The 25,873-nt window shown below is 33.3% G+C and overlaps 1 protein-coding gene across 4 annotated transcripts in view; it reads left to right on the top strand.

Moving 5' to 3' along the window:
• Positions 1-25,873, top strand: part of LRRC40 (leucine rich repeat containing 40) — a 52,061-nt gene that overhangs the window by 8,523 nt on the left and 17,665 nt on the right. For all 4 annotated transcript variants that reach the window (XM_057552505.1, XM_007182910.2, XM_007182911.3 and 1 more), the window contains 8 exons: positions 5,696-5,877; positions 7,014-7,087; positions 8,244-8,373; positions 11,305-11,428; positions 15,278-15,420; positions 17,853-18,025; positions 22,296-22,383; positions 22,500-22,545. In XM_057552505.1, coding sequence (XP_057408488.1) covers positions 5,696-5,877; positions 7,014-7,087; positions 8,244-8,373; positions 11,305-11,428; positions 15,278-15,420; positions 17,853-18,025; positions 22,296-22,383; positions 22,500-22,545 — 960 coding nt within the window. The remainder of the gene's footprint in view (positions 1-5,695; positions 5,878-7,013; positions 7,088-8,243; positions 8,374-11,304; positions 11,429-15,277; positions 15,421-17,852; positions 18,026-22,295; positions 22,384-22,499; positions 22,546-25,873) is intronic.

Genomic DNA, 25,873 nt, shown 5'->3' with positions numbered 1-25,873 from the left:
TATTAATTGGGCTGTTTGTCTTACTGAGTTATAAGACTTTTTATATTCTGGGGATGCAAGTTCTCAGATATATTATATATCTATATTGGTATCTATCTAATATATTCTCCCAGTCTGAGGCTTGCCTAATTTTCTGAACAATTTCTTTAGAAAAACATAAGAGTTTTTAATTTTGATGAAGTCCAATTTATCAATTTTTTTCTTTTATGATTGTACTTTTTCTATACTGAGAAATTTTATCCATCCCAAGGCTGTGAAGATTTTCTCCTCTGCTTTCTTATAGAATTTTTATAGTTTTATCTTTTACATTTAAGTCTGTGATCTACTTGGCATTAATTTTAGAGTGTGTCACAAGGTAAAGGTTGAGGTTCATTTTTTATCTATACGAACATTTGTTGAAAAGACTATTCCTTTCTTATTAAATTATTTTGGCAACTTTGTTGAATATTAATTGACATTATTTTATTGCCTAGAATTTTTTCTGAACTCATTTTTTTTTCTCCTGTTGGTCTGTATGTCTGTCCTTATGCTAATACCACACTGTCTTGATAAGCTTTATGGTAAAAATTAAAATCAAGTACTGTTAAATCCTATCACTTTCTTCTGTTTCAAAATTGTTTAATCTATTTTAGTTCTCTTGCATTTCAGTGTACATTTTAGAATTAGCTTGTTAGTTTCTACAGAAAGGCCTTCTGGGATTTTGATTAGGATTATACTGAATCTATAAGTCACTTTGAGAAGTGACATCTTAAAAATATTGAGTCTTCAAGCTGTAACGTGGTATATTTCTCTACTTATCTAGACCTTCTTTAAGTTTTTACAGCAAAAACCAGAAGTCTTTCATATATTTTGTATTTTCGTACCATAGGTTTTGCATATATTTGTTAAATTTAACACTGAGTATTTCGTGGTTTTAGATGTTATGTCTTGTAAATCTTTAAGCATTTAAGAATGTTTCCAGTTACTGATTGCTAATATGTAGAAACACAATTGATTTTTGTATATTAAGCTTGAAGTCTGTGACCTTTCTAAACTCATTACATATAATTGTTTTTGTAGCTTTCTTGAGATTTTCTATATAGATGTTCATGTCTGCTAATAGAGACAGTTTTGCTTCTTCCTTTTCAATCTGAATGGCTTTTATTTATTTTTCTTGCCTTGTTGCATTAGTCAGAACTGCTAGTAAAATATTGACACAGTAAGAATGGGCATCCTCACTTTGTACCCAATTTTAGAGAGTAAGCACTGAGTTTTTCACCATTAAGTATTTTGTTAGCTGTAGATTTTTCAAAGATACCCTTTATCAGGTTGAAGGAGTTCCCTTTCATACCTAGTTTTTTGAGTTTTTATCTTGAATGATTGTTGAATTTTGTCAGATGTTTTTTTTTTTTCATTCCTTGACAGTCATGTTGTGTTACTCTTTTTCTGTTAATATGGTCGACTGCACTGATTCATTTTCAAATGTTAAAGCAGCCTTGCATTCCTTATATAACTCACTTGGTCATGGTGTTTAGATTTGGTTTTTTGTTTTTGTTTTTTTTTCCCCCCTTTTAATGTCTTTGATTTTGGTATCAGAGTAGTGCTGGCTTTATAAAATGAGCTGGGAATTTTTCTTTCCTCTATTTTCTGAAACAGTCTGTAGAATCAGTATCAAATGTCTGTAGAATTCACCAGTGAAGTGGAGTTTTCTTTGTGGGAATGTTTTAAATAGCAAGTTTAATTTCTTTGGTAGATACAATGTACATTATTGTGATTTATAAGAAATATATATATTTGGTCATTCAGATGACCAAAATATATTTCTCAGAGATATTTGGTCTTCATCCATAGTTCCTGGCCCACAGCTCCCAAAACCCTTGGAATTTTCCTGAATAATAAGAGCAATGGGAGCATCCTTTGTTATAATATTTGGTTTCTTCTCCTCAGTTCCCGAAAAACAATAACAAAACCCCCAAAAAACTGCTTCAGAGCCATAAAAGTGAAATGGTGTCTTGTTAACAAGACTTTAATACCACAAGTGAGTTTATGTTAATGAAAGTGACTTTTGCAAAACACCTAAGGACGGAGGCTGGTAGCCAGGAGAACTAACCACAGATAGAATCAGAATCAGAAACCCTGATTCTGGAGAGGAGAGAGGGGATAGAGGTTGAATCAATCACAAATGGCAAATGAGTTAATCAATCATGCCTATGTAATGAAGCCTCTAAAAACCAAAAAAGGAGAGGGTTCTGAGAGCTTCCACATTAGGGAACCAGTATGCTCCCATGTGCCATTGTGCCGGACCACGAGCTCCACAAGGATGGATGCTCCCTTTTTCAGACCTTACCCTATGTATCTCTTCATCCGGTTGTTGGTTCGTATCCTTTAATATCGTTCGTAATAAATCTGTAACCTAGTGAGTAAATGGGTTTTCCTGAGTTCTCTGGGCCATTCTAGCAAATTAACTAAACCCAAAGAGGGAGTCGTGGGAACCTCTGATTTATAGGCAATTGATCAGAAGTACTGGTAATAAGCTGGGCTTGTGACTGGCCTCTGAAGTGGAGGGCAGTTTTGTGGGACTGAGCCCTTTACTTGTGGAATCTATGTCCCCTAGTAGTATCAGAGTTGAGACACCAGGAGGGTGTCTGAGAATTGATTGTGTGGGGAACAATATGCACACTGGAATTGGGTCCAGGAACCCTTTCAAAAGGCTACTCAGATTTCCTGTTGCTGTTGTGCTTTATTTTTTTCCCCCTTTCAGGGAATTTGTGCATATCCTCTAAGTTGTTGAATGTATGGATATAAGGTTGTTCATCATATTCCCTTATCCTTTTTTTTAAAATAAATTTATTTATTTATTTTTAGGGTCTTCGTTGCTGCACGCAGGCTTTCTCTAGTTGCAGTGAGCGGGGTGGGGGGGCTACTCTTCATTGTGGTGCACGGGCTTCTCATTGCGGTGGCTTCTCTTGTTGCAGAGCACGGGCTCTAGGCACGGGCTTCAGTAGTTGTGGAACACAGGCTCAGTAGTTGTAGCTCATGGGCTCAGTGTTGTAGCTCGCAAGCTCTAGAGCGCAGGCTCAGTAGTTGTGGTGCACAGGCTTAGTTGCTCCGTGGCATGTGGGATCTTCCCGGACCAGGGCTGGAACCTGTGTCCCCTGCACTGGCAGGCGGATTCTTCACCACTGTGCCAGCAAAGAAGCCCCTTCCCTTATCCTTTTAACATCTGTAAGATTGGTAGTGATATTCCCACTTTCAAAGAACTGGGTATTGGTTTTATTGCTTTTTATCTATTACCATATTTGTTTTCTATGTCATTGATTTCTACTCTTTTTTTGTTTACTTTGGGTTTACTTTGTTCTCTTCTATCTTCCTAAGATTGTAGTTTAGATCATTGTGAGATGGGATTATATATGAGCAAGATTGGCCATGAGTTGATAACTGTTAAATGTGGGTGGTGGGTACGTGGAGCATTATTTCATTATACTATTTTTTAATTTATGTATATATTTGACTTATATATATATAACTTTAAAAATTACATACAGCAAATAAACCTATCTCCATAGTAAATTTTTTTCACATTTATGTGCCTATTGACATTTATTTTTTACCTGGTAGTTTCTGTTTTGTGAATTGGTAAGCTACTTTTAGGATGGCTCCACCGAATTCCTCAATAATTAGGACAATATACCTTTCAGTGGTTCTTCATATTTGTGGGGAGGGAAGAAAAGTGACATGAATCTTGGTGCTATAAACTCTTGAAGAAATTGAGATATTTCACAAACAATGGGGGAAAGAATGAGCAGTAAGTCAATGTTTATGGAAAAGCAAATTGATACATATTTAATAACAGCAGTATGGTATCAACAATTATCCATCCCGTGATAGTTCCTACAAAGACAAATTTGGTTAACCAAAATATCTGAAGTAATAATGATAAAGTTTTAACATTCATTTAGTATAGTTGATGGGTAACAGATATTGTTGTTGTGTTGTATACAAATTTCTTGTGTTCTCCACCTTCCTCCTTACAAAAAAAGATATTTTCTGTTACATTGCCTTTTAAGTATAATAGTCTTAATGTACCTATGTATAGATGTTAAGAGAAAAATATATGCACAATGCTCTACATATTTTCTTTAGGAGTAGACTTGTGCATATCACATAGCTTCTTCCATACATTTTTTTAATGTTTTGTATTGTTTTGTCTTGCCTTGTTTTTTTTTTTTTTGTTCTTGTTCTGGAGCTTTTTGTTGGTGATCCAAACCGGTATGGCACATTTGTAACTTTTTTTTGCTTAAGGGTAACATTGATTTTTAGTCAAATACATAAACGTACCCATTTCTATTGACTCATTTGGTGTCAGTAACTTCACATGCTAGTGCTGGGCTGATGTGTGTTTCTCATTCCCACTCAGTCATCCATATCTACCCACCAAAATAATAGTAACAACAGCAGCGAAGATACATTTTATGCTGCTTTTGTGCTCAAAGAGTTGGAAAGAGTGGTTTTTGTTTGTTTCTTTGCTTTGCTTTAAAAATAAACCTCTGTCCATAAACACGGGTGGATTTTCATTCTGTTTTATTCCCATTTGCTGGGGATTCATTGATAGAAGGGTAGAGAAATGCAGATTGCTTAGGCAGAGAGAAGGGTAGGAAAGGGATCTTATAATTTATTCTAATACAAATATAGGTACCTCATTTTTTTTGAGTGAGCGGATTTCAGAAACTTTGCTTTGCTTCTGTAAAACCATTGTATTGGATTGCTCGACCTGATTGTGTCGTGAACTTGAAACTTTGACCGCACCTTTCCATTTAATGTCATTTTAAAATGATAGTTAATAACTGTAAGGCATAACCAATGGTTGCCTTGATTAATATTAGCTAAAGTTCTAGATTATACCCATATATCGTCCTACTGGTATCAAGGAATGAAGGACTATTTAAAATAGTTCTGCTGTAGCACTAGAGCAAGTTAATATTTTCTAGATCTTCAAGTGTTATAGTGATAAACCTGGACTCTTTCTGTTTAACTTGAACAGTCTTATCTGCAGTGTCAAAGGAATTGCTGTATATGCTGCAACAGAAGTAATACAGTGTTGTGTGATGGGATAAGAAATAAAATTGTACGTCAGATAAAATAGAGAGCAGCTACCAGAGTCAGATATACCTTACAAATATTCACTGAGAAGCAAGACAATTTAGTTTTTCCAGGGTTTAAATCCCATCCAGCTATGTAACCCTGGGTAAATGATACATTCTCTGTGCCCCATTTTTCTCATCTGTAAAGTGAAAATAACACCTACCTCACGGAGTTGCTATGAGATATAAATGAGTTAGTTTAAATGTTGATTTCCATACGTTCTCTGTTATGGTAGCATAATGGTAGAGTCCATTCTTTATTTGTCTTGTATATCTAACCACTATGTGCTGTGCAGGGAATGTATATAGTAAATATAGTTGAATGAAGATAAGAGTGAGATCTTATATGAAAAATACATATCCAATATTCTGCTTTGGAATAAAATCAACTTCCACTGTAATGTAGTTGTAATTCATTGCTATTTGTTTGATTTATTTGAAAGTGTTTTTTTAGTGTTTCAGAAACTTCTTTTCAGTAGATAAGCAGAATAGCTGTTATAAACATATGTACTTAGTATCTCATTTCTTTCCCTTCTTTTTTTTTTTTTTTTTTGGTGTGGTGGTGGTGGAAATAGTGCCTCAGTGTGTTTGGAGAATAAATGTGGATATCCCTGAAGAAGCTAATCAGAATCTTTCATTCAGTGCTACTGAGCGGTGGTGGGAACAGACAGATTTGACCAAACTAATCATATCAAACAATAAACTTCAGTCACTTACTGATGACCTCCGACTCCTTCCTGCACTGACTGTTCTTGATGTAAGTTGACTGATATAAATATGGGTCTTTGTCTGAAGAGACTCTAAAGCTAAATTTAGGCTTTGAGAAATAGAATACCCATGTTCAATCGGTAGAGTGCAAGGAAGAATAACAAATTACTGTGTTCGGCATAGCATAATGGTTAAGAGTGCAGAGTCAGAACATCAGGCTTCAAATTTTGACTCTGCCACTTGATAGCTGTGTGATCTCGGGAAAGTTACCTCTTTGTGCTTCAGTTTCCACATTTATAAACCGAGACTGGTACTACTACCTGTTTTTAAAAATTGTTCTTTGAATTAAATGAGTTAATGCATACAGACAGAATTGGTATTTAACAAGTGGTTGCTGCTGCTCGTCTTTTTTTAAATTTTCTATTATTTGTATCATTATCATTCTAGATGTTAAAGCAAGTATTTAATATTGTTTTGTTTTTGGTTTTGGGTTTTTTTTTGGTTTTTTGGGGGTTTTTTTTGGGTAACTTATCTCCAAGACTGACTTAAATTATTGGGCTTAAATTTTTGTGTGTTTATTCAGGGACTATGTTTTTAATCCCTAGTTGCCATGTCATGAGTAGTTTATTTCATAATCCACAGACTTCTGATATACTTTACTTAGGATCATCAAAAATTTTCCATTTCATGTCTGAAAAAGTTGGATGTAGTCAGATTTCTAGAGAAGTTTTTATTTTCTTCATTTGTAAAATGAATGGATTGGCATAAGTGTTCTCTTAAAGGTTCCTTGCACCTTGAAAGCAATATGATTCTGTAAGAACATGAGAGAAGTCCCCCTCCTCATTTATTTTTTGTAAATGTTGACATAAATCATACCATCAGAGGGCTGTTAATTTCTGACCCTGTCATCTCTCATTTGAGATTGAAGTTCCACTCAATGAGGTGAAGTTTTTTTTTTAACTGTAGTATTTAAAATTGATCTCTTATCACTTCATGATTTATGAGCAGCAGTTTGGTCAATTTCAAACTCCTTTTTCTCTTCTGTACTCAAAACAAATTACCAATAGCCCAATTATGCTTTTGAGCTAGAATAACGAGACTATCATCAGAGAATATTGTACAATAGCAAAGCTCATGGTTAATTATAAGACTAAGATATTGACTGTGTCTTTTAATAACTTTTAGATACATGATAATCAGCTGACATCCCTTCCTTCTGCTATAAGAGAGTTAGAAAATCTTCAGAAACTTAATGTCAGGTAAAATTTAAGCTTATTTCAGTATTGCTAGTATAAGGGTGTAAATCTAACATTCTTTAAAATTTTTTTCAAACATTTTTTCTAACATGTAAAAAATGTTTTGTATTATCTCAGAAAGTGATTAAGCAGAATAATAATTTTAAGTTTTAATTCTCAGATTATTTTATTTTTTGTTTTAGAATTGCCTGCATGTTTTCTGGTTTTACAAATTTAAGGCCAGTTGATTTTTTTAAAAATACTTTTTATTTGTATGAAATAATTTTTAGTGGTTATAATGAGGAAAATTTCATGTTTTCAATATTAGTAGTTTTTAAACTTTTCTGAGGACTCCTGGGATTACATGGGTAGGCATCTGGTACTCACTGATAGGTACATGGGAAGCCAGGTGGCTAAGGCCCTAGCTAACTCTGTTTGCCCTTCAGTACACACTCAGACTTTCAAGAAAAATAACTGCCTTATATGTTATATGTACACAGGGGGAAAGGGATTAGGGATGATTTAATTTAGGAGAAAAAAATGAAAAAGTTTAAGTGTTCAAAACATAGTTTGAAAAGCTGGGGCTTATAAAATAGATATAAATCTATCTAACACAGCATGATAAAGTTGCAGTTTTCTGGAGTTAACTGGTTTGAGGGAGAACAGTTCCTCAAATAACAGTCCTTATTTGGTGAAAAATAAGACTGGAGTTGCATATTGCATTCATCTGGACATGCCAGGCCCTCAAACAGAAATAGCTATTTTTGTCTTGAGTGCTAAGTTGAAACCTAATCCCCATGTAAAATGTGACTTCATTGTAGTGTATGTATGTGCACATCTTTGTCAAAATTCTAAAACTCATATGCAGTGTAAAAATTATAGCCCAATGTATTCTTTTATATGTAAAATCAAGTTGATTAAAAGGAACCAATCAAAAGTTCACAAATTATATGTTTGGTTAAAAATCTTTATTTCTTTGAAACTCTCAATTTGATTACTTTAGATTACTGTCATTTTAATGGGTGTGTGCTTTTAGGATGTAAAGTTTGTAAGTACTTAAAATTAGTAAACTTACTTCATTTTTTTTAATGAGCCCAGGTAGTTGATTAGCAAAAATGCCTTTATAAATATTTATTGTGTTGTCACCAAATTGTTCAGCATTTGTTTTATCAATCAATAGCCATAACAAGCTGAAAATACTCCCTGAAGAAATTACAAATCTAAGAAACCTGAAGGGCCTATATCTCCAGCATAATGAACTAACTTGCATACCAAGGGGATTTGAACAACTTTCCAACTTAGAAGATTTAGTAAGTTTTGATTTTGCAATATTTATATAATTTGGGGCTGGTGGGATTTTTCATTAAACTGAAAAATTGGATGTATGATTGAAATCATGGGTACATGGGCAGCTGATTGTATGACTAGATTATCAGAAACTGAATTACAATTAGATTGCTAAATTAGTAATTGTAAATTTGATTTTCTTATGTTTTTCTTATGAAGGAAATCACCTTAGATTTTAATTTAGGAATAGAGTTTGGGAAAGGAGCCATTGAGGATGACTTTGTTATTCATAGGCTTTTATGGCTTAGCAAAATAGAGGAAAGGTCTTTTTAGCATATACCAATTCCCTTTTTTATATCCATTCTCATTTCCTCCTCTGTAGCCCTTATGGCCCTTTTGTCCTCTAAGTGTCCAGATAATGCTTTCAGGGCCTGCTTTTTCTACCCTATTTTTCAAAATGGCCATATTTCCTGGTAAAAATTTTTATTCTATCCGTTTCACATCTTAAATAGAGATAACCATAAAGCAATGCAAGTATTATTTTAGTCATACTATTAAGAATAATACAAACAATAGGCACTTTGCTATACATATAGCATATTACATATTACTTTGCTCTACATATAGCAGAGTAGATAGTTTTATCCCCGTTACAGATAAGAAACTAAGACTTGTAAAAAAAAAAAAAAAGTAACTCATCTAAAGTCATATAACTAATATGTAAGGAATTTAGGAATTTAACATGAAATAATCTGACTTCAAAGTGTATCCTTTTTTTTGTTCCCCCACTTTACCACAGAAGAAGTAAGACTCTACTGTAAGGTATCCTATCTGAAAGACTTCAGCTATATTAGATCAGATGTTCTAATATAAATCTCTACTCCACATAGTTATTTCATGTTACATTCTTGTTCTAGTCACAATTACATGTTTTGAAAACCTCATTAGTCATTTTAGCCTTAAAGTTTATTTTTTATTCAAGGAAAAATTGCTTCTTTTACTTATTTTTTTCTTGATATTTCACCCATCTGCTCTAGTGTTTGAAATCAAAATACATACTCTCTGCAACCATTTCTTTAGTAGCTCTTTGTTTTTCAATCTGATCAGATTGGAAATAAGGTTTGGAAAGTAAAAGGCATAGGTAGGTGAAATGAATGGTAAAGGAAGGAGCCATCAGATTTCCTTATAAAATTTACTGGTAAAAGATAGCAATTGATTTAAAAAAAAAAAAAAAAAAAGAGCCTGGTAGAAAGCTTAAAGGAAACCTAATAAACTTTCCTTATGGGTTCCCATATAGTAATTGCATAATGAAAGGATGTTTCAGCTGAGAACTGTGTTCTTAAGGACTCATTATCAAATAAATCATAAATGTGAGCAGCAATATATTAAAACATTAAAAGTATAAGATCTATAATAATTTAAGCTAGTAATATTTCTTAAAGTTATATAAAAACTGCCTAACACAATGGTACTAAATATTGAAGAAATGACTTAGCATAAATAATGATTAATTTATATGCACTGTACTTATTTTGTATCTAATTTAGTCATTAACTGCAGTAATTATTTATTAGCAATTCTGTTGTTTTGGGTTCTTTAAAATTTCTTAAGAATTTGTGAATCTTTTCTTTATCAGAAACTTTTTTATTTTTAGCTTTTGATATTGGAATAATTTTAGATTTACAGAAAAGTTGTAAAGATAGTACAGAAAGTTCCCATATACCCTTCACCCACCTTAATGGGCGAACATTTTACATAACTATGGGATATTTGCAAAAACTAAGACATTAACTTTGGTACAATATTACTAACTAAACTACAGGTTTTATAATATTTTCCCAGTTTTTCCACTAATGTCCTTTTTTTTTTTTTGTTCCAGGATCCAATCCAGAATACTACATTGCATTTAGTGTCAGTAACTTTTGATATTACAAAATATTTATTTATTAGTAATCTGTTGATTCTTAGACCTTAGCGTATTTGAGTTGTACATTATTATATTGATGTTGTAGATTATGATAATATGTTATTTTATGTTATTATAATAACAGTGTGTTTTAAAAAATACACTGATCTAGCATTTTTCCTTTTTCTATCTTCTTAATTTATTTGGAGTTACAGTTGTTTAACGTTAGACTAAATCATGGTCTTCAGAGAACAGTTCCTTTAAGTCATTTTTTTCTTATTCATTGTTGCCACTTGTCTTACCTAACAGTTTCATGATAGCTGGTGTAGTACTTATATCTGATTTGAATGTCATAAGAAGAATACCTGATTCATAACATTGTCTTTTAAAGGGAGTTTCAAAAAAATATTCTGTCAAAAGACAAAACAGAAACAAAGACTTAAAGCAACATCAAGGTATAAAGATTAATTAGGCAAGCTTGAATGAGTGAAAACTAGAGAGTAGAGTAGACTTCTTTACTTAGTTAAAGCAGACTTGCTGAGGTCAGCAGAACGAAGAGGGAATATTTTTTTCCTCTCAAATTAAAATGGCCATTTTTTTTCAGCTTACTTTTTTTCTTCCAAGAATATTTTTTTCTTGCAAAGATGTTTTTCATTTCATATTACAGTTTAACTATACAGTTTGCCTTATTTATCATAGGTACTCAACAAATATTGGATGAACAAATAGATTTTTTTTTGAAAACATGATAACATGGTACAGCATGACTTAATATTAACAGAAACCTTTGTGTAAAATATTTTTGAAGTCAGAATTCATTTTAATTCCTCTCTGCTACATTATTAGGCACATAGTAGGCCCACAGAGTATATTGAGGTAATGAATGATGATCTGTGAAATTGTCAGTGAATGAGAGTTACAAAACATATCATCTGTAAATAGTTTTTTTAATGTTGCAATGCCCTCAAAATTCTAAAATTCCCCTTAGAGATCCTTTCTTTTTTTATTTACTTGTTCATTCATTCATTTTGTCTTTCTCTTTTTAAAGGATCTTTCGAACAATCATCTTACAACTGTTCCTGCTAGTTTTGCTTCTCTATCCAGGCTGCTGCAACTCAATCTTTCCAGTAATCAACTGAAGAGTTTGCCTGCAGAAATAAGTGGAATGAAAAGTAAATCTTCTCTATTTTAAAAAATAAAAAAATTTGAAATTGGTGCAGCTTACATTTAAAAAAATGAATTTTTATATAGTTAGTTACAGAGAAGTAAAATAATAGATTTTGTGGTGGTAAGTGCAAACAATAACAACTAGTCAGATTTTCTCCAGGCCATTGTAGTCTAGCAACTTTGTAAAGAATTACCACCAGGGGACTTCCCTGGTGGTCCAGTGGGTAAGACTTCGTGCTCCCAATGCAGGGGGCCCGGGTTCAATCCCTGGTCAGGGACCTAGATCCCGCATGCATGCTGCAACTAAGAGTCCACATGCTGCAACTAAGATCCTGTGTGCCACAACTAAGACTCGGCGCAGCCTAAATAAATAAATAAATAATAAAACAAAACAATAAAAAAAAAAGAATTACCGCCAAAACAATACTTTGGCATATCAAAAAGAGAAAAAGAAAATAAGATTATAAATTGTGGTAATATTGTATACCTGAGAAATTGATTAAGGTTTTGAGCTATTCTCTCTCTTCATTCATTTATTCAACATTTACTAAGAGGTCATTCCCCTTTCCTAGGTGATGCCACCTTTGATATGTGGTTATGTTATAGCTGTATCTCCTTGAGGTCCATAAGTAATAATATCAAGAGATAGCCTAGTTTTGCCCAAATTGTCAATTCTTTTTTTAAAAAAAGTTAAAATTTAGTGGTTCCATTACAGTTTACCATTGAACCATTATATTTGGTGTATTGTAGAACTAATATTAAGGGATTAAAAAAAACTGAAGGTACATTTCAGTACCTTTTAACTTAATCATGTTAGAATTCTTGATTTAGAGTCCAAAATCTTTATAGTGATTTTTTTTTTGGTCTAAAGGCAAACTATTATTATTTCTTAGTTGATGACCACACTGTGTCAGCTATAGACCTTACTACTCCTTTTTGCTAATTATATATGAGCCTTTTCATTTTTTTAAACCTCCCTTTTGTGGAGGAAGTCATAGATGTGATTTTGTACAGTTGATTACAGATTATTTTGCAGTGAATTTGTACAATTGTGCTGTTTGACTTTTTTAAAAATTAATATATAATTGACTAACAATATTATATTATTTCAGGTGTATAAGATAGTGATATTTTTATACATTACAAAATGATCACTGCTGTTTTACTTTAGATTAATGGTTATTTGTAATTTATAACAGGAATGCATAAATTAAATCTGCCATAAATTGAATTGACATTTCAGGGGAGCCTTTAGTTGTGATACCAGTAGTTGACTCTGCTTGCCTTTGCCATTTTCAATAAAGGTATCAGAAAGTAGAGCTAAACATAAAATATATCTGGAGTGCATATGTAAACATTTTGTTTTTCCACAAATTGAGTAGAAATATTGAGAGAGAGGAGCAAATATTGAAGTCAATAGAAAAATACTTTGAACTTAGAGCAGTTTTTCTAATATACTATATAATTATGCTCAGATGCTTTCTGTCCTTTAGCCATGACAATGAAACTTTTAAGCTATCACCAGTAGGACATTTAGTTATTATTTCACTATTCATGATGAGATTCCAAGAACAGTATCTAACATTTGTATGGTTCTTTGTAACTCAGAATACTTTTAAATATATTATTTTGCTGCCACAATAGTTCTACAAATTAGTAGGGATGCATATTATTTACATTTTAAAGATTCAGAAACCTAGGCTTAGAAATTATGTAGTAAATTGTAGAGCCAGCGTTTGCATCTTCTTACTCCATCCCCATTGCTCTTTTTTTTTTACTTTTACTATTTATATTTTTTAATTTATTTTTTTATTGAAGTATCATTGATTTATATTGTGTTAATTTCTGCTGTACAGCAAAGTGATTCAGTTATACATATATAAACATTCTTTTTTTTAAAAAAATCTTTACTGGAGTATAATTGCTTCACAATACTGTGTTAGTTTCTGTTGTACACCAAAGTGAATCAGCCATATGCATACATATGTCCCCGTATCCCCTCCCTCTTGAGCCTCCCTCCCATCCTCCCTATTCCACCCCTCTAGGTCATCGCAAAGCACCAAGCTGATCTCCCTGTGCCATGCTACTGCTTCCCACCAGCTAACTATTTTACATTCAGTAGTGTATATAAGTCGATGCTACTCTCACTTCGCCCCAGCTTCCCTCTCCCACCCCGTGTCCTCAAGTCCATTCTCTATGTCTACATCTTTATTCCTGCCCTGCAGCTAGGTTCATCAGTACCAATTTTTTTTTTTTAGATTCCATATATATGCGTTAGCATACGGTATTTGTTTGTTTGTTTGTTTTAAATTAATTAATTAATTAATTAATTTTTGGCTGTGTTGGGTCTTGGTTTCTGTGCAAGGGCTTTCTCTAGTTGCGGCAAGCGGGGGCCACTCTTAATCGCGGTGCACAGGCCTCTCACTGTCGCGGCCTCTCTTGTTGCGGAGCACAGGCTCCAGACGCGCAGGCTCAGTAGTTGTGGTTCACAGGCCTAGTTGCTCCGCGGCATGTGGGATCTTCCCAGACCAGGGCTCGAACCCATGTCCCCTGCATTGGCAGGCAGATTCTCAACCACTGCACCACCAGGGAAGCCCCAGTATTTGTTTTTATCTTTCTGACTTACTTCACTCTGTAGGACAGACTCTAGGTCCCACCTCACTTTCTTCTATGTACTGCTTCTATTCTCAATCAGTGCTCTTAGATGCAAGCACTTGTGAAAACTAGTTTCTAAATTTAAAACAAACTTGCTTTATAGAATTTATTGGATCTAGGGTAGATCAGATTGTGACATTTTTCTCAGTGATCTAGCCAAATAATACATAAATTATCATATTATAAGTTGAAAGTAGTACTATTAAATTTGTTTTGGAAAGCAGTTAACTTTAAACAATGAAAGAAGTAGTCTAAGGCAGTACATCAATTCAGTGTTGAATTATGTTAAAATTGACAGGCTCAAAGTACAGGAAAAAAAGTTGTAAAATGCATATTGCCTATTCAGACTATAGGGTTGAGAATATATAGTGGAAAATATATGGTGGCCATTGTAAGTGGAAGAATCTGTAATATGGATTAGGGAGAAAACTGCTTATTAAAGTCTTAAGAGAAAGAAGACCTTTACTTTTTTTCCATTTTTGTTTTCTGTTCTGCCTTTTAAGAAAGATCCAGGAGGTGAGAGAGATGCTGCAAGTGAGAACATTCTTCTTGAGCTATCTTATACCTTCTTATCAAGAGTGTTAGCTAAGGTGTTAGAGAAAGAATGTAACTTAAAAAAAATTAGAAGAAGAAAGGAAGGAAAGAAGACAGGGAGAGAGGCATTATGAGTAGATGAAAGAATAAGAGGGAATACATAGAAATCCAAGGGTTTTTGACAGAACATCAATTGCCTGTTTTAAATACAGATGTGTCTAAGCTACTACTGGCCAGAGTTGCTTGACATTCTTTCATACGAGTAGTATGCATGTATGTTTACCTTAAGCTTTTTCTTTTTAAAGATGTATAATTACTGAGGGAAATAATCTCATAGTATATAGTTTATATATTTTAGAGTACTTTAAAGGAGTACTAGAGTACTTTGTTTTTTAAACCTTTACAAAGATGACCTGAACTATTATTAAACATTGATTTTAATATCATTGTTTCTCTTTAATTATAACTAAAAGTAAAACATTTTTAGTTTACATTTATGTAATTCAGTGGTATTCTAGGATTCTTGATTATTATAGCAGTATAGAACATCACAGGTTTGTAAGTCCTCATGATTACGTACACATTCTTTGAATGTATATACAGTTATAAACCAATATTTTTTCTCTATTAAAATATCTTTGTGTTTCACTAAATATATATTACAGGATTAAAGCATTTGGATTGTAATTCAAATCTCTTGGAAACTATACCTTCTGAACTGGCTAGCATGGAATCACTAGAATTGCTTTATTTACGGAGGAATAAATTACGTTTTCTACCGGAATTTCCTTCGTGTAAATTATTAAAGGTACTATTTAGTTGATTATTAAATAACTATACATTTTCTGAAAGTTAATCCTGAAAATGAAATTTTAAACGTATTTTACATTGAGAATATGTATTAGTTATGTGTTATTTTTTCCTATATTCCTATTTTTCAGAATTTTAAAGACTAAATATATTAATGGTATTGTTAATAATAGATTTTTTTTAAAAAAGCAGTAATCAATTTTAAAAATAAGAATTTGTCCATTTCATCTGGAGAGTAGTTTATAACTGGAGAAGTAGTAGATGATGAGACTAACAAAGTAAGTTGAAGTAGTAGATGATGAGACTAACAAAGTAAGTTGGGACCATAGTGCAGGAAACCTGGAATACCAGGAATGAATACGTATCTAATTCTATAAGTTGCCAATTCATGTTTACCTCATCATAAAGTCTGTTTAAAATTAATTACTTTTTTTGGTATTAAGTGTATAACATTAACATTGTATTTAAATTTGCTATGCTTCGCTTTTCTGTATGTATACTTTCATACATTAGTGTTGTTTGTTTTGTTTTGTTTGTTTTTCTGAGTATAGTTGCTTTACAATGTTGTGTTCGTTTCTGCTGTACAGTGAAGTGAGTCAGCTATATGTATACATATATCTGCTCCCTCTTGGACCTCTCTTCCAACCCCCCCCCACCCCATCACACCCATCTAAGTCATCACAGAGCACCAAGCTGAGCTCCCTGTGCTATACAGCAGGTTCCCACTAGCTATCAGTTTTACACATGGTACTGTGTATATGTCAATACTAATCTCCCAATTTGTGTCCCCATCCCCCTCTGTCCACACGTCCATTTTCTATGTCTGCGTCTCTATTCCTGCCCTGCAAATAGGTTCATCTCTACCATTTTTCTATATTCCACACATATGCGTTAATATACGATACTTGTTTTTTTCTTCTTGACTTACTTCACTCTGTATGACAGACTCTAGGCCCATCAACCTCTCTACAAATGACCCAATTTCATTCCTTTTTATGGCTGAGTAATATTCCATTGTATATATGTACCACATCTTCTTTATCCATTCATCTGTTGATGGACATTTAGGTTGCTTCCATGTCCTGGCTGTTGTAAATAGTGCTGCAATGAATATTGGGGTACATGTGTCTTTTTGAATTATGGTTTTCTCAGGGTATATGCCCAGTAGTGGGATTGCTGGGTCATATAGTAGTTCAATTTTTAGTTTTTTAAGGAACCTCCATACTGTTCTCCATAGTGGCTGTATCAATTTACATTCCCACCAACAGTGCAATAGGGTTCCCTTTTCACCACACCCTCTCCAGCATTTATTGTTTGTAGATTTTTTTTGATGATGGCCATTCTGAGCCGCGTGAGATGATACCTCATTGTAGTTTTGATTTGCATTTCTCTAATAATTAGTGATGTTGAGCATCTTTTCATGTGCCTCTTGGCCATCTATCTGTATGTCTTCTTTGGAGAAACGTCTATTTAGGTCTTCCGCCCATTTTTTGATTGGGTTGTTTGTTTTTTTAAAATTGAGCTGCATGAGCTGTTTGTATATTTTGGAGATTAATCCTTTGTCAGTTGCTTTGTTTGCAAATATTTTCTCCCATTCTGAGGGTTGTCTTTTCGTCTTATTTATGGTTTCCTTTGCTGTGCAAGAGCTTTTAAGTTTAACATCATACACAAAAATAAACTCAAAATGAATTAAATACCTAAACATAAGACTGAACACTGTAAAACTCTTGGAGGAAAAAATAGGCAAAACACTCTTTGACATAATTCACAGCAAGATCTTTTTTGACCCACCCCCTAGAGTAATGAAAATAAAAACAAAAATAAACATATGGGACCTAATTAAACTTAAAAGCTTTTGCACAGCAAAGGAAACCATAAACAAGAGTTTCTTTTAAACAGAATGGTGACAATGATATAAATAACTGAAAAAGTTATCATTTAATAAGATTAATTATCTATCTGATAATCTTAGATTCTGCTAGTGAGAAATCAGTATATATAATAACCACTAATAAAAATGTTGAGTAACAAACATTTATTATAATATAAATAACTTTTTAAACTTGTACTGATTTGTTTTAAATCTTTAATTTTTTATCAGTATAGTTCTTGGATTTGTGTTTTTATTAATTCTATAAATGTAACTACTAAATCATTTCTCTGCTTTGGTTTTATAAAGTTTGAACTTTCTTCCAGACTAAACCTTTAATTAATTTTTAAATTACTAGGAAATTCTTGAAAATTTTCCTTTTTGTCATTTTTCTTTAACTGTAAGATCGCTTAAATATAATTAAAAATTTAAGCATCTTAGTAATTAGAAAATTTTCCATGTGTTTTTCAATGATTTGAAATCAAGATTTCAATTTTATTTTCATTATCTAGTATAAAGTTGAATACAGAAATACACATGATTGATCTTTGCTTTTGTAGGAGTTACATGTAGGTGAAAACCAGATTGAAATGTTGGGGGCAGAACACCTTAAGCATCTGAATTCTATCCTTGTGCTAGACCTGCGAGATAACAAGTTAAAATCTGTTCCAGATGAAATTACACTGCTGAAATCTTTGGAAAGGCTTGATCTAAGCAACAATGATATTAGTAGGTAAGTTTAAAGATGGAATGAATAAGAAATCATGTCTGTATTTGGTTGTAATTCATAAGTTATAAAAGCATGTAGAGATCTCTTTTGTAAATTGAATTCAATAAATGTTTATTGAGTAGGTATCATGTGTAGACCTACAAAGATTTTGTTCTTGGCAGCAAGCTTAATATGCTAATGGAATCAGTTACTCCAGCCTACTAGGACACAAAGTCTACGAATAACTCCTAGATCAATGCCTGGGTACATAGAAGCTGCCTGATAAATATTTGTTGAATTTGTTAAATGACATAAAGCCATGGGAGAGATACAAAATACTTTGGGAGTTTAAAGGAGATACAGGAATCACAATTTATTGAGAAGAATCAGGGCAGACTTTGTGGAAGAAGTAAAATTTTTAGATGATATTATAGAACTGGGACCAGGGTGAAGCAAGTTAATTGCCTAGAGCACAAAATTTAAATGTACTCACAGGGTCATGCTTCATTATAGTCCTACCGTGTGATCTTTGAAGGATGACCACTATTTTCAAGTGCATGTGTAAGGTGGTCAGAATGACTCATTTGGCAGGAGGAAACTGCACAAACAAAGCTCTGAAAGTTTAGAAAATAAATTGTAGGTATATATAGAGAGAACTACAAGGAATCGAGTTGAGATGGTAGGGTGCACGAAAGGAGATTATGAGAATTTAGGTCTTGAAAGATAAGTTGAGGCCATGTGAAAGAGGTCCTTAAAATGCCTGTGAAGAGCCAGTTTTCATTAAATTAAGAGGTGGGGAGATTAAGAACAAAACCAACTTGATTGTAATCTCATTAAAAAATAAATTGGTGATAGTGGGTCAGATACTTTGGATAGGAGTGGTTTTGTAGACAGGAATTCTAAAAAATTCTATTAATCTAATAATGATCACTAAGGAGCACTTGTTATATCCAATTTACTGAGTTGACAGATTTGTAGATTTTTCTCTTATGTAATAAGGACCTAAACTGTAGTGACAATGGGAATGGAAAGAAGAGGAAAGATGTGAAAGGTGTGATGAGTTAGAATAAGTAGTATTTAACAATTGATTGTGTTGGAGCTGCAGAGGAAGAGGGTAGTGAGCAAAGAATCATAAGGAGTTATAAAACCATAATATTTAGAGATGGAATTATTTTACAGATACATAAAAAAAAGACTCAAGACTCACCTAGGATTGTATGCCAGTTAGGTGTCTGAAGTTTTATGTTTGGATGTCAGAAACATGGTTTGCTCTTCACAGAAGGAGAAAGGTTAAGCAAGGTAGACTTTCTTCTATGTGTATATTTCAATAACTATTTTTAAAAATCAAAATTGTTTTCACAGTGTACATATGGCATATGGTACATCTTTTTATTTTATTTTATTTATTGTTTCTGGCTGCATTGGGTCTTCGTTTCTGCGTGCGGGCTTTTCTCTAGTTGCGGTGAGTGGGGGCTACTCTTTGTTGCAGTGTGCAGGCTTCTCATTGCGGTGGTGTGTCTTGTTGTGGAGCACGGGCTCTAGGCGTGCGGGCTTCAATAATTGTGGCTCGCAAGTTCTAGAGTGCAGGCTCAGTAGTTGTGGCGCATGGGCTTAGTTGCTTCATGGCATGTGGGATCTTCCTGGACCAGGGCTTGAACCCATGTCCCCTGCATTGGCAGACGGATTCTTAACCACTGCGCCACCAGGGAAGCCCCATATGGTACATCTTGACCATGGATTTGAATGCTTGGACAGTGACCATTCTTTCCACTCACTTCTATTTATGACAGAATTAATAAGTGACCTGGATATTCCTAAAAGTACTTATAACTAATGAATGAAATAATCGCTTGCCTCATAAATATTGACATATACATTTTTCCCCATAACAGTCTTATTTTGGCTACAACGTGAAAGCAGCAGAAAGCAAATATTTATTTATTTATTTATTTATTTATTTATTTATTTAAGATTTATTTATTTATTGATTGACTGATTGTTATGTTGGGTCTTCGTTTCTGTGCTAGGGCTTTCTCTAGTTGCGGCAAGTAGGGGCCACTCTTCATCGCGGTGCGCAGGCCTCTCACTATCGCGGCCTCTCTTGTTGCGGAGCACAGGCTCCAGACGCGCAGGCTCAGTAGTTGTGGCTCACGGGCCTAGTTGCTCCGCGGCATGTGGGATCTTCCCAGACCAGGGCTCAAACCCGTGTCCCCTGCATCGGCAGGCAGACTCTCAACCACTGCACCACCAGGGAAGCCCAGAAAGCAAATATTTAAAACAAAAACGATGACAAATAATATTAAATAAATAAAGTAATGGGTACAAATATTTCTGATATATATGTTTCTCTTTCTCCAGAGCTCTGGATATAAAGTGTGTATATATCACAGGGCCTAGAACATAATGAAACTAATAAGTATTTTCCTTCCTTTCATCTGATCTCATACTTCCTAGATATTAGACCATTCTATGCATTTTGTACCCCTCCAGAATCTCCTCTAACTAAAATATTGATTCCTTGCAATGTTACCAGAGTAATTTTTATAAAGTACAGATTATCAGGTTGTTCTTCTACTAAAAAACTTTGATGATTCTCCATTCTTATAGCACTGTTTCCCAAATATGGCGATGTATCAGAACCACATGAGAAGCTTTAAGAAGAAATGCAGATACTGAGGCAACAATGAATCAGAATCTTTAACAATGGAACCTTAGAATTGTTTTGGGTTTTGTTTTAAAAATTTTCTAGGAGATTTTGATGCATCTGGTTTTCCATCCAGCAGTTGGGAATCACTGTCTTGCAAGATAACGTCCAGAATTTTTAGTGTAACAGTCAAGTACATCTCACAGTCAGACTTCATTCATTCTCTCTTTGTCATCTTTCACTCCCACAGGTATCCTACTCTGACAACACTGAACTGTAAATGCACTGACTTTTTCTTCATTTTCTTTACCTTAGAATGCCCTTTTCCTGCGTGACTGCCTGATGGAATTCCATTCTTTTTAAGCCCAAATCCAGGCTTTGCTACTCCCTTCTCCCTCTACTCCCCTTGCTAATTTCTACTTCTGTACTCTCAGAGCAACTTTACTTGTTTAGCACTTGTCTTATTACATATATATATAAAATATATTCATTTGTTGATGTATAATCTACATACAATAAAATCTACCAATTAAAATATACAATTTGATGATTTTTGACACATGTATGTAATTGTATAACCATTGTTACAGTCATGAAGAACATATCTGTTTCCCTAAATTCTCCTCCTACCCTTTGCAGTCAATCCCCTTTTCATATCCCCAACCCCTAGCAACCAGTGATGTGCTCTGTCACTGTAGTTTTGCCTTTTTAAAAATATCATATAAATGAAATCACAGCATATAGTTTTTGTGTCTGTCTTTTTTCTTGTAGTGTAAAGCTTTTGTGATTCATTCATGTGATTTTGTATATCAATAGTTTATTCATTTTTATTGCTGAGTGTTATTTCATTATACAGATATACCACAATTTATTCATCTCTTCACTAGTTAGTTGATGGATGTTTGGATTACTTTCAATTTTCTGACTATTGTGAATATTCATGTAAGTCTTTGGTTGGACATTATTTTCATTTTTCCTGGGTAAATATGTAGGAGTGGGATTGCTTAGTTGTATGGTGAGTGTATGTTTAACTTTAAAAAACTCCACTTTCCAGAGTGGCTGTGCTATTTTATATGCTCACCAGCAACATAAGATAATTCCTATATTTTGGTTAGCGATACATGTGTCCTTTTCCTTTATTCAACTAAAAACTTTTTAAGGGAAAGTTCTTGATATACCTACACCAATGCCTAGTATATTATAGATGCTTAATAGATTTTGAGATTTAATATTTGTGTGTATAAACTGGTTATCTTTTTGTGTACCAAAGATAAAAATTACTTTCCTTACTAAATGAAAATATGAATTATGCAGTTGAAAATTATTCTTTCTCATTTTTTTTCAATTAGGAAATATTTTATTTGCTTACATTTACTTTTTAGCACTGGATACAATTTAGCAAATGTTTTATAGCTCACATTCTTTTTTTAGTAATCACAATATGATAGTATCGAAACAAATCTCTCTTTTTTTTTTAAACATGTTTGGCATCTATTTCGAGAGGAAATATTTTAGACCTAAATTACTTGGGCTTTCTTTGACACTATTTTATGGTGTATAGTTTGTCATATGTTAGTTTTATAATCTACTACTTGGTTGAATTATACTTACCCTTAATGTCTTCCTTGAAATCAATTTAATCTTTTGTAGTCTGCCCTGTTCATTGGGAGAACTTCATTTGAAATTCCTGGCACTAGGAGGAAATCCTTTGAGAACGATTCGAAGAGAAATTATAAATGTAAGCATATTTAGAATTCAGTGCTGGTTTTTAAATTTGATATTGAAACATACACGTTGACCTGTAAAACTGCAATGTATGTCTTGGTGAATATCTCTGTCTCCCCACATTTTCAGAAAGGAACCCAAGAAGTCTTAAAATATCTACGAAGCAAGATTAAAGGTACTTTTCTATTTTCTCCCATATTTTGAAGGATAACATGAAAAGTGGTAAAGAGTTAATAGTATATAAATTTACATGTATTTTTGGTATAAATATTTAGAGAAAATGGTCCCTGGAAGGTGTGGCTCTAATTCTGAATCCATTAGGCCATAAATATGCTGAAATTATTTAAAAAATCATTAAATTCACAATAATACTGTTCTATCCTTAATCTCTTTGAGTTGTGTTATACTGTACCAATTAGAAAATATAAAAAAAGATTCTGTAAGCACCTAATGCTTTACCTTTGAAAAAAGAGCAAAACTTGACTATTATGGTATAATATAAGGGTTCTATTGACTGGGAAGTATATTAACAGGCATTTGAATATCTGCTGCATTCATAGTTTTGGTAAGTTCTGACAAAAATAAAGACAAAACACATTTTTTAGGATATGCTAATTTAGCATAAACATGCACCAAAAGAAAAATTACCATAAATTTAATTTTTAATGTTTCACTAAAATTGTGATTTATTCCAGTTTTTATTTCATGTATGTTACTGTAGCACACACTACATGTAGAACATTAAGAAAAAATTTTTTTGTGCCAGTGTAATGCTGCATAACAAACCACTCCAAAACTTAGTGGCTAAATACAGTAGCTGTTAATTTAGCTCACAACTCTTGGTTATGCACAGCCTAGTCTAGCACCATATTGTCAGTCAGTAGATGTTAAGTAAATAAGATAATTGTATACTTAAGTAATTTATATTTTCCACTTTGCCCTTCAAATAAATTGACATAATTTTCTAAGACTCTCTTTTCTGCCAATCAGAGAGTGCCCTTTTTTCTCCAGATATACTTTCTCCTCAAGAAAGATTGATTATTCTGATATAAATCAGTTAGAAGTCATGTCAGAACAATCAAAAAAAATTTTAAAGCCTTTTTTTTAGACTATTTTAAGGTTTACAACAAAATTGAGAGGAAGGTACAGAGATTTCCCATGTGTCCTCTACCTGCACACATATACCCTCCCCCAATATCAGCAACACTCACCAGAATAGTACATTTTTTACAAAGGATGAACCTACATTGGCACATCATAATCACCCCAAGTGCATAGTTACCTTAGGGTTCACTCTTGGTGTTGTACATTCTATGGGTTTGGACAAATGTATAATGCCATATATTCATCATTGTAATATACAAAGTATTTTCACTGCTGTAAAAATCCTCTGTGATCTGCCTATTCATCCTCCCTCCCTCCCACAATCCCTGCCATCCCTGGCAACCACTGATCTTTTTCTTGTCTCTTTATTTATGTCTTTTCCAGAATGTCAAATAATTGGAAGCATACAGTCTGTAACCTTTTCAGATTGGCTTATTTCACTTAGTAATATGCATTTAAGCTTCCCTCATGTCTTTTTAAGGCTTGATAGCTTATTTCCTTTTAGCACTGAATGATATTTCACTGTCTGTATGTACCACAGTTTATCTACTCACCCACCTACTGCAAGACGTCACGGTTGCTTCGAAGTTTTGACAGTTATGAATAAAGCTGCTAATTTTTGCATATGGATGTCCCATTGTTTCAGCATCATTGTGAAAAAGACTGTCTTTGCCTTTGTATATTCCATTGTATTACCTTTGCTCCTTTGTCAAAGATCAGCTGACTACATTTATGGGGGTCTCTTTATGGATTCTCTATTCTGTTCATTGATCTCTTTGTTCTTTTGCCGTATCACACTGTCTTAATTACTGTCTTTAAGTTGGATAGCATCAGTCTTCCAATATTGTTCTTTTCTTTCAATATTATGTTGCCTATTCTGACTCTTTTGCCTCTCCATATAAACCTTAGAATCAATTTGTTGATACTGACAAAATAACTTGCTGGGATTTTGATTGGAATTACATTGAATATATAGATCAAATAGGGAAGAACTGACATCTTGACAGTATTGGATCTTTCCATCCATGAATATGGGATATCTCTCCATTTATTTAGATCTTCTTTGATTTCATTCATCAAAGTTTTATAGTTTTCCTCATATAGTTCTTATTCACATTTATTAGATTTATACCTGAGTATTTCAGTTTTGGATGCTAATGTAAATGGTACTGTGTTTTTAATTTCAAACTCTACTTGTTTATTGTTGATATAGAGGAAAACAATTTACTTTTATATATTAACCTTATATCCTGCAGCCTTACTATAGTATAATCACTTATTAGTTCCAGGAGGTTATTTTTGGATTTTCTAACAAGATGATTGTGCCGTCTGTGAACAAAGACAGTTTTATGTCCTCCTTCCCAATCTGTGTACCTTTTATCTCTTTTCTTGTCTTATTGCATTAGCAAGAACTTACTCCAGTGCAGTGCTGAAGAGGAGTGAGTGGAGAGAGGGAACATCCTTGCCTTGTACCTGATCTTAGGGGGAAAGCTTCAAGTTTCTCAACATTAATTATGACAGCTGTAGGGCTGTTATGGTCTTTATTTAGTTGAGAAAGTTCTCTTTTTTCTGTTTTACTGAGTTTTTATCATAAATGCCTGTTGGATTTTATCAAACACTTTTTATACATCTACTGATATAACCATGTAATTTTTCTTTTTTAGCCTGTTGATATGAAGGATTACATTAGTTGATTTTTGAATGCTGAACTAGCCTTGCATACCTGGGTTAAATCCCAGTTGGTTATGGTGTATAATTCTTTTTCTACTTTTTTAGATTTGATTTGCAAGTATTTTGTTGAGGATTTTTACATGTATGTTCATGAGAGATTTTGCTTTCTAGTTTTATTTTCTTGCAATTTCTTTGTCTGGTTTTGGTATTAGGGTAGTACTGGCCTCATGGAATGAGTTAGGAAGTATTCCCTCTGCTTCTTTCCTTGGAAAAAGATTGTAGAGTATTGGTATAATTTCTTCCTTAAATGTTTGGTAGAATTCACCAGTCATACTGTCTGGGCCTGGTGCTTTCTGTTTTGGAAGGTTATTAATTATTGATTCGATTTCTTTAATAGATAGTAGGCCTATTCAGGTTGTCTGGTTTTTCTTGTGTGAGTTTTGGAAGATTGTGTATTTCTAGGAATTCACCCATTTCATCTAGGTTATCAAAATTGTGGACATAGAATTGTTCTTAGTATTCTTTCATTATCCTTTTTGTGTGCATGGAAGCTGCAGTGATGTCTTCTCTTTCATTTCTGATATTAGTCATTTGTGTCCTCTCTCCTTTTTTCTTAGCCTGGCATAGAGGCATACTAATTTTATTGATCTTTTCAAATAACTAGCTTTTGGTCTTATTGATTTTTCTCTATTGATCTCCTGTTTTCAATTTCATCTCTAATTCTTCTT

This window comes from Balaenoptera acutorostrata, chromosome 1 (assembly GCF_949987535.1).
Source record: "Balaenoptera acutorostrata chromosome 1, mBalAcu1.1, whole genome shotgun sequence".
Taxonomy (NCBI): Eukaryota; Metazoa; Chordata; class Mammalia; order Artiodactyla; family Balaenopteridae; genus Balaenoptera; species Balaenoptera acutorostrata.
The sequence above is the reverse complement of the archived record's forward strand: the minus strand, read 5'-3'. Positions and strand labels throughout refer to the sequence as shown.